This window comes from Phragmites australis, chromosome 11 (assembly GCF_958298935.1).
Source record: "Phragmites australis chromosome 11, lpPhrAust1.1, whole genome shotgun sequence".
NCBI classification, from domain to species: Eukaryota; Viridiplantae; Streptophyta; class Magnoliopsida; order Poales; family Poaceae; genus Phragmites; species Phragmites australis.
This window is the reverse complement of record NC_084931.1, coordinates 3,355,915-3,365,806: the sequence shown is the minus strand read 5'-3', so window position 1 is coordinate 3,365,806 and position 9,892 is coordinate 3,355,915. Positions and strand designations below refer to the sequence as shown.

Genomic DNA, 9,892 nt, shown 5'->3' with positions numbered 1-9,892 from the left:
GTGGTATACTACCGATCAATAAAAGAATAGTTAGGATCGAGAGAATTAAGAGAAAAGAATATAAACAAATTTAAATATATTTATATTCATATCCGTTTGTAAGTTGGATACAGATTTTTCTTTAGCTAAATATAAATATCAAATAATACAGATATCTACTGTTATTTTCTAGCCCCTACCCACCACCACCGCTTGGTAGCACAATGAAGCAATATAGCTAAACACCAATGTCGTCACGGCGCTTAGTGAAGCAATGATGGAAAGCAAAACCCTTACAAATGCAACTGAAACTTAGCAAACATTAAGGACTGCAAGAAAACCTCAAGATTCATGAGTTTCAATTTTATTTCTAGCTGGAGTTGAAGAGAAATGAATTGAATTTGAGAATCCTTTGGAGATTGGCTGGAAAAAGAAATATGTTCGTTCGATTTTGGCTCGATGCAACTCAACTCAAACGAGCTAATAGCATACTCTGTAGCAGGGTTCAAAAATGGTCATGCTTCCAAATTCCAATCGTCATGTACAAATCCTGATGCAAATTAAAGCATTCGTTACAATAAAACACACAAAGTTACAACATGACATGAATTTTACATCCAGTCGTCCCGTGCACACTTGGCAGATCATACGAATCATTCATGTAAACTGACTCAATTGGGGGTCAAATAATTCCAAGTCCTTCACCATACACACACCCTTTTCCTTTCTCAATGCAAATAATATCAGTAATGAATATACAACATTGTATCTATGTTCATAAAAGTGCCACCGTGAAAATAAACCCACTGATATCTGCAAACAAAGTCATTTCTTCTCCTCATACAAAAGAAGGAAAAAAGGCAAAGAGGGCAAGCCATGCATCTGCCAAAAAAACACGCCCAAGCAGCCCCACCATAAAAAGGACCATTAGACAAACCAAGTGTCCAGATGATACCAACCCGGTATCACACCCTGCCCCGAGGCTACTCTTGTGTCTTCTTTCAGCACCTTGCTTTCATCCAACATTACAGGAACGCACAAGAGGAAAACCTCTAACAGACCACGGTTGAGCTCAATCAAAAGAACAGGCAAAGGGCCAAAGCCACTGATGATGAAACTATCTGGATGATTTCTTACGGCTAAGGATCTCCTGCTCTTTGAGGCGATGCTGGAACCGTGCCAGGCGTGCTTGGAGGCTGACCAAGCCCGCAGCCTTGTGCGACAGCAGAAAGCTCAGTTGTGTCACGTAATTGTCAATAAGGCTACCTGGTTGGTCAACTTCTGCCAAAAGGTTCATCTCCTGAGATAAAATAGTGCACACGTTTAAGCAGCATGGTAAAAATAATAATAATATCGTAAACTAGTAGCAGTATTCTCAACCAGCTATCTTCCAACAAAAGAATAAACTACAAGGTCGAAACATACTTAATAAGACTAGTCTATCATTTACAGCAATTATACTGCTTAACGTTAGTTCTCTCCTTGTGATCATTGGACATATGTGTAGATAAATTACATTTCTTCCTGGAACACACTAATATCATTATGCTCACATCATAAGATTGTAACCTAAATAGTATGGAATAAGATGATTTAGCGCATATAGTTGTCAATCTAAGAACATGATTATCAACATAATTCTGTAGATTAAGACTTACTTCCCGCACGATCTCCATAGTATTCTCGATTTCCTTCCTGTGAGCTGCTATGAGGGCCTCCTCTTCCTAACATACAAAAGAAAGTTTACCACTGCAGCTCTGTCAATAAAATAACACAATATTACTCATGAATTATTGTTTACCTCAAGAATTGCGTCGATTTCCACATCATCACAAGAACTTTCCTTTTCAGATTGCCTTGATGAAGCCTGTGAAGCTGAAGCAGATGGTGGCCTTTGCTGCTGTTGCAGCTGCTTCGCCTGCTGCACCTTATACCCAGCCCGACCTATCTCAGGCCCATTATCCTTTTTTGTGTAATTACTTTGCCTGTCAGATTTGTCTTCTCTATAAGCCTTTCTCCGAGGAGGCGAGACTTTTGTGACTTTCTCCTCTTCTTGTGTGTTTGCTGAATTCTGAACCAACTGTGCTTTACTAGTGTAAGCAGTTTGGCTGGACTTCAAATCGAACCTCTCTCTGTCATTGAAACCAGATGCTGCACCATTGTCTTCTCTCCCTCTATTAGAATAACTTGGAATCTCACTAAAGGAATTTCTATCAGGCTCCACAGAAGAGTTGGAGGTAAAATTTTCAACGCCCTTCCTATAAGTATCAACCGGTCTCTTTTCTTGAATCTGGTTAGGGATTTCTTCAGTTTCAGCGGATAAAGGATATGATGGAGCTGATGAAGACTCCCTGCTAGAAGCTGTAGTTGGTCCTGTGGATTGCTCTTTTCTTGTGTTTCCACCCTTCGAAAGACTTTTGACCCTGTTAATTAATCAGCAATTTACAGAGTTAATGACAAGAAAAAGCATTTCAAAATGAACGAACCTGTATATCAATTGGATATTATAAAGTAGTTTTTACGTTGTTACCTATCAGCATATCTCAAGGTATTTAGTGTGTGTTCACATGAACCTGCATTTGGAGAAATGCAAGAAATCATCACCGTCCTAGAGTTACCAACAAACGAGTCACGAAGAACCTCAGTAAGCTTGCTTCCTCTGAAAGGAATGTGTATCTGATCATTGTCAAGAGCTCGAATGCATTCCTTGAGAGCTAGCAGACTCTTATTTATCTCCGCTCCCTCAATCCTGATATGATATCAAGTTGATTAATATAAGAGACAATAGTAATTAGATGGTAAAGGAGGTTGAGAGATCAACATTGCGGAGCAAATCTACAGAGACAAAAGCAACACCTTGTTTGCCTATCATTGTCCGTTGTATCGGCACCACGCTCACTTCCAGCAAGATCAATAAATGATATTTTACCCACAGCCTTTGTATTTTTAGATTCATTCGCATCGCGATCTCTGTGTCTCCTGCTATCAGTTACTATGATGTGCTTCTTCACAGCCAGTTGCAGAATAGCATGCGACCTAGATGATTCTTCATTGGCCCCTGTAGATCCTGTGCTCCTCGCTGTATTTCCTCTTTCAATATATTCCTTGACAATCTGGACATCCGAAACCTCAAATTCCTGTAGACCAACAATGCAAACTTGTTTTTTGCCATCTTCCCTCATTAGTAGTTGCCTACAAAAGAAAGGACAAAAAAGTCAGTTCAATTCAATATTATTGTTTTATCATCATCTTTTTAGTTGGATCATGTGGGTTTCATCTCTAGCCTACCCCAACTTGCTTGGGACAAAGCTTTGTTGTTGTTGTTGTGATTTCATCCAAAAAGTTGATTCATAGGCCCAGAGATCCACAAGGAAACGGCGAATCCTAACTGATCAATGGCCCGAACTTCAAAATAAATGTGATTTTGAAGTTAAATTCTCAAAACCTAGAAGGTAGTGAAATATGTAGGATACATCAAATGGAACTTTAATAATGCTTTGTTATACCTACAACATGCCACTTTACGAATCAAAGCATCAAGAAACATTTTGACTCAGTATCCCAAAATATGGATTTTTCATCCAAACAAACTATGGTTGAAGGCTAAAAAATGACAAGGTTTTGACTTTTGATAAAGAATAGATACCTCAAACTACAGCACATGCTTCAACACTCTCACCAGAGATAGTGAACAAGAAAGACATGCACACAAATGAGCAAGCACGATTGCACCCAACCCAGAAAAGAAAGGGAAAGAAATAGAACATATACATGCAACAACCAACCTTCTGTCAGATAGAAGATCAAAGAGCTTCCCACCATATATCTCAAAGTAGCTAAGCCACAACTTGAAATTTTGATTCCGATAGACAGGTTGATGCAAAAGACGAACCATTTCTTGCGCAGCTCTCAGAGGCAAAGGTTGCATCGTATATGTCTTGCCACTGCCTGCTCATGAATTGGGATGATAAGACATGCAAGGGAAGGTTGAGACAATCTAGAATGGTAATCATGAAAAACAAATGAGTTTCTATCTTAGATGTTTCAATTTACCACATCAGAGATATAGTCCAAGAGTCAACAAAGGGACATTAGTCAAGGATGAGTGGATGACATTTGGTTCTCATAGTGTTTCAAGAGGACTGAACATTGGGAGCTGATGACTAGTTATTTGCACAAGCATATAGGGAATTAAGGTAAACAAGACTTTAGAAAAGTTTGCTATATGCTAATGACAGATAAGTTTACAATTCAACAGAAATAAACAGAAACCACGATTCACTGATGCATAAAAAATGCAATATATATGTTAAGCTTGCTACAAGCCTATAACAGAATGTATTAGCTAACCTGTTTGGCCATAAGCAAAACATGTTGCTTTCGTTCTCTGAAATATAATTGGAATTATGGGCTCAACTGTCTCACGGTACACCTGTCCAGAGAATCCCAAAAGGTAAACAGTAAATACAGTGATGATCGTTGAGAATGTACATTATTCACAATAATGGAGGAAAGTCAATGTCAATAAGAAAACCGATCCTATGAACAAAAACCAAGCAGCCTCGAAACTGGGGTCTCGAGGTATATCATTGCCATTATAAAGTTAGATGAGAAAAATTCAGTAACATGGAATATCACAGTAGTTAGTAAATCATGATGTGGACCAATTTGCTCACAATTAACCAAACAGAGCTCTTGGCCAGCTGCCAAGCAGGTGGGCGTGCCAGTGAGTGTACACATTAGTAATGGTGGACCAAGGCACACTTATTATAATGGGCAGGAGTAGGCTGTTGGACAAGTACTCCGCATTGGTTGTTGAGCAATTGGCTTAAGCAGAGGAAACATATTTGGGTATCAAGCTGAGGCATCTGCTGTGCTGGAGAACTACAGGGGGCTGCAATACTTCAGGTTTCACCGTTTCAGAAAGAAAAATGTTGCTTAAGAGGCGCAGCGAAATGCACATGGCCACATGGGAGGGCACTTTGGAGAGTAGCAGGCATGAGCAATACAGGCATGCTGCCTGCTTCAACACTAGCATAAAGAGTCCCTGAACTTAAGGATTCATCCTATCAATATCCATGGCTTATGAGAAGTGGAAGATTGGAAGGTGCACTGGTGCAATCCTTACCAATACAAAAAGAAATTGTGGTCAGGTTTTAAAAAAATGGGTGCTACTACTTTGTCAATCTGAATAAAGGATTTCATCCTAGAAATTTATTAGCCAAACTGTCATCTTCCTTGGCGAAAATTCAAATTATTGGCTATAAACATAAACAGAAAATAATAGCCGCGGCATTTTCCTCACCTAACCAAGTTCACGAGAGGGAGAAGCTGAGACTGAATCTAAATCATTCATTTATGTAACTACGTGGTTATGTAGTTTCAGAGTGCCACAGAACCAATTTTACATAATAATCAAGGCCTATAATTTGGACAAACAAAAGAAACAGTAATACCTCATCATTAGAAACCTGCTCATCCAGGACAGCATCAAAAAAAAATTCATGCTTCTCCACGTAAGCTGTCAAGTCCACCTTCCAGTGGAGGGAATGCGTTATTAGACAACAGGAGGTAAGGAAAAAAGAAGTCCAAAGAAGCACTTCAAATCTTTAAGATTATGAACTCATGTTTATCGTCAGCATTTCAGAAAGATTTTAAAGACTATTTTGCAAAATGTATATACAGCTAATAAACAAGAACACCAGCAGGATTTCAGTTAGCTCCAATGCTTTGTGGCAATAAGCTCTTCTAAAGAATTATTTTAAGCACCACAGGTTTGTAATGTGGGTTCGTTTTCAAGTGATCAGGAATGTGGAGCGGCACTATTAAGCCCTACATGTTAGTCACATGCAACAAGCACGAGGAGACATACAAGTTATCATTACATTAGAACATATTACACCATAATGATGGCAAACTCTTCCTGCCCAATACAAGTAACAAGCAGGGTCCCATCACAGATGCATGCTCACATCACTGGAAAGCTACATGTCTACATAGTATCCATGTGGTAGCCATCTAGCACAGTTGGCATGGAAAAGAGTTGTCAGTATTTCAGTTTTTGATACAAAGTTGAACCTGATTGGCAGCAAATGAGTAACAGAGTAAGCACATCAGTACACTGTATGGTAGTCAACAAGTATAATCATCCAAGAGTGAAAGGAGTATCTCTTCATGTGTTGACCAAATGACCATCTAATGCATCAAACAGAATTTAAGCGTGAAATGAATTGATTTCCATAACCATGTAACTAACAAAAAAACTAAACAAATGGTTGTAGCTTCAAAACTAATAATACAAGCACAACAATCAAACAGAATAAGCGTGAAATGAATTGATTTCCGTAACCATGTAAATAACCAAAAAAATAAATAAATGATTGTAGCTTCAAAAACTAATAATACAAGCACAACAAAAGTTTCATGAAGATGAGCCGTAGATACCTTTAGCTTAGGCTCATAAACTGTCAAAGATGATGAATCATGCACGCTTATGATGTCTTCTTCCTTTCGAGATAGCTCCTTTCTGTTCAGAGGTCTCTTTCTTACCTGAATATGTGGTGAACTAAGTCAGGCATGCTAAGTGTTATCCAGTTGGCACAATCATATCAGTGACTTCAACGAGTTTAACATACCACTACTTTAATCTTTGCCACATTATTTTCTCTGGTGGTGCTCTCCTTTTCACTGGTCACCACACCATAATTATCTGCTGGGACATGCTGGCTCCCTGATATCACATCATCCTCATCATCATCAATTTCCTTCGGCATAAATGGCGAAGGCTCAAATGGCTCTGATACTACATCCTGCCAAAGAAAAATAATAAGCTTAAAACAGACTGAATAAAGACACGTCACACCAATGAAACACTATTATGTGCAGTGATCCTAAAACATGCAACGTACGGTAACATCTTGATAGCGCAGCACAACAAAAATCATGGAAATGGGGGCATAAATTGTCTCATCAATGTTAAATACTTAAATAAGCAGAAAATATAGGATTCCATCGCACATATTTTCATGGCATACCTCGGACAAAAGCTCAGTGTCATCCATAGCATGAAGGTCCAGAAGGCCAGCTCCAAGTTCACCTCTAAGCTCAGGTGAATAAAACCCCTCTACAGAGTTCCCACCAACAAAGCTCTGAGCGGTTGGTGTGTAGGGCTCAGAGATTGATGCAGGTGCAGACTCTCCGTTAAAATTCAGGCTTCTTAGCAGCGTATAAAGCCTTTGTTTTTCTTCAATGGATTGTGGCCCATAGCCCTATCAAATAATATTAGTAATAGTGATCACAGTTATGCAATGGCACATGTTAACAACATATGTGAAGGTCCTATCACTAGGGACACCATAATATTTTCAAGTATAATCATGCAATACTTGAAGCAAACATCATTAATAGAAAACAAAAGAATTATATCACACATGACAAACAAGGACTAAATAATGCACCTCAGATTTGAGATATATGAGCCTGTTTGGCACAGCTCCAGCTCCGAGATCCATGCTGGATATGGAGTTTGTATGATAAAATAAAGTGGTTTAAACTTTTATATTTAGTCCAAAATAAAAACCAACTGGCTCAACTAAATACCCTCAATCCACCTACGGCTCCAGATCCAAGATCAGCTCCAAGAAATCTTGGGATTTGGAGCTATGCCAAACGGGGCCTATGTATATATGTCAGAGTTTACTTTCTAGTTTTAACTTGGCGCCCATTAACCCATTTGCATTACAGAAATTCAGATTTCATTCAAGTTAGCAGGGTTTCTTAGATGCCAAAACTTCTACAAGGGCCAAAATGGAAGTCCGACAAGAACATGCATGGTTGGTTCCAATAGGTCCAACTGTCCAAGAACAATACTTGGTCAGTCTGTACAAATTGTTATCTGCCATCTGAACTGGAGACAGACAAAAAACAAGGCACCTCCTATTCTAATATAACAAACAGACACAAGAATTCAAATTTCATCTCTTAATTGTTTTTCTCATATTATCTTCCCAACAGAAGCCTGAATTTCAGAGGCATTCCATAAGAAATGGAAATCAATTATCAACATGCCACCTGAATGAACTATAAATAACAAATATTCAATCCTCCATTCCATTTCAACTATGGACTCTCCACTTTCAATATAAAACTACAACAAACTTTGTACATTGCATAATTGGATGCTGGAACGAAATAATCTGCCATTTATAATCAGATGTAACAAAAGATGGGTAGCTAGTTCTCAATTCAACAGTTTGGGTTTGTAACGAAATAATCTGCCATTTATAATCAGATGTAACAAAAGATGGGTAGCTAGTTCTCAATTCAACAGTTTGGGTTTGTCCATCAATCAATGTGCACCCCCCCCCCCCCCCAGGAGCTTGATGGACCTCTCCGTGAAGCACCTATGTCTTGCAGTTGAGCAGCACTCTCAATCAATCATCCGTAGAAAGCCTAACAAACGCTTGTAGATTCTTATTTTGCTGGCGTAGCCGGGCAACACAAACCGATTCTACGACAAACCAAGCTAAATCCGATCGATTCCACGGAAACCACCAATCCTAACGCGAATCGCAAGATTCAAATAGCTCAACTCGACAGCGATCAGATCCGTAACGCAGGGCGCTAGAACGCACCAAAGACGCCACCTTTGTGATCCGCATTCCAAGAATTAGATCAAGCATCTCTCCCGAGAAAGGCAAACCTCACCTGCATGAGCAGGCTCGGCAGCATGCCTCCCGCGCCTGCGCCCCCAAGTCCGGCCATGCCGCCACGGTAGTCGCCGCCGCCGGCGGAGGCGGCGGAGGACGCCGCGAGGTGCTGCAGCCCCGCGGACTGCAGCCACCGCGCCATGACGGCGTCTTCCGAGTCCCCCATCGCGGCTTGACCGGCGCCCCCTGGCGGCTGCGCCGAGGCGGCGGCGGAGCCCGCGCCGCCGCCGGCGAGGCGCTGCGACCTCCGCTGCGGCGCCAACTTGGCGGCTTGGTGGCGGGATCACGCGAATCTCGAGGCGTCGCGGGCGGCGGCGGATCCGGCCGCGGCGGATCCCAGATCTGCGGGGGTCGGAAATGCGGGCGGATTTGAGGAGGGGAAATTGAGAATTGGTGGGGAGAAGAGAGTTGGGGCCTTGGGGGTGGCCGGCTAGCTAGCTTCTCTTTTCTAGTATTTCTTTTTTTCTTTCTCTCCTCCCTCTCTCTTTCTCTCTCTCGATCTTGAGGAACCGATGAAGTGATGAGAGAGAAAGTTTCAGAAAGATTTAAAGAGTGAGAAAAGGTGGCTCCAAAATGGAGTTCTTGCAGTTCAAAAAAAAAGGAGCTTTTCATTTTGCAAGCAAAGAAAAAGTTAAAATTTGGGGGAAGGAAATTGGGGTGTTGTTTTGTTTAAAAAAAATCATTTTGTGTTTGACAAGGGTTTGCTTGTTTGTGCATTTGGCGAAGAGGATGGCCGTCTTGCATATTTTTTTCCTCATATGATGATGTGTGTCATTAGTAGTTTGGTAATTACCATGATAACAAATGGGACGGCGGTCTCACCATTCATACGCATCGCCAAATGGTGTAAGGTGAGACTTGGAAATAGGACTTATTTTAATACCACCGTAGACCGATCAAATTATCACATCCTCTAATTTGGTGAAGTTTTATAGGAAAAGGTTAATTTTACTCTACTCAACAATCATGTTTGTCTCTCTAAGCACTCAAACAAAAACTTGACTTGATTTACTACCTCATACTATCCAATATCAGATATTTTATCCCCCAGCCAGTTTTGAAGGATGTTTTGGTGATGTGGTAGATGGCGTGGCCTAATGCATGGTAGCCGGTTAGCAAAAAAAAAATGTTTGCACAACGGGCCCACATGTCATTGTGAAACAACTTCTTTCTCATTTGTTCTTTCCTTTCTCTCCCATGGGCTC

General features: G+C 40.6%; 1 protein-coding gene across 1 annotated transcript; it reads right to left on the bottom strand.

Annotated features, from left to right (window-relative positions):
- Positions 1-623: 623 nt before the first annotated feature.
- LOC133884397 (kinesin-like protein KIN-13A) lies at positions 624-9,238 on the bottom strand. The gene is given in 13 exon segments (XM_062323793.1): positions 624-1,192; positions 1,195-1,279; positions 1,638-1,703; positions 1,781-2,402; positions 2,510-2,728; positions 2,836-3,171; positions 3,765-3,927; positions 4,330-4,411; positions 5,436-5,513; positions 6,424-6,528; positions 6,615-6,788; positions 7,014-7,247; positions 8,686-9,238. Coding segments are annotated over 13 exon segments (2,406 nt in total). The 5' UTR covers positions 8,854-9,238; the 3' UTR covers positions 624-1,118.
- Between the last annotated feature and the right edge of the window lie 654 nt (positions 9,239-9,892).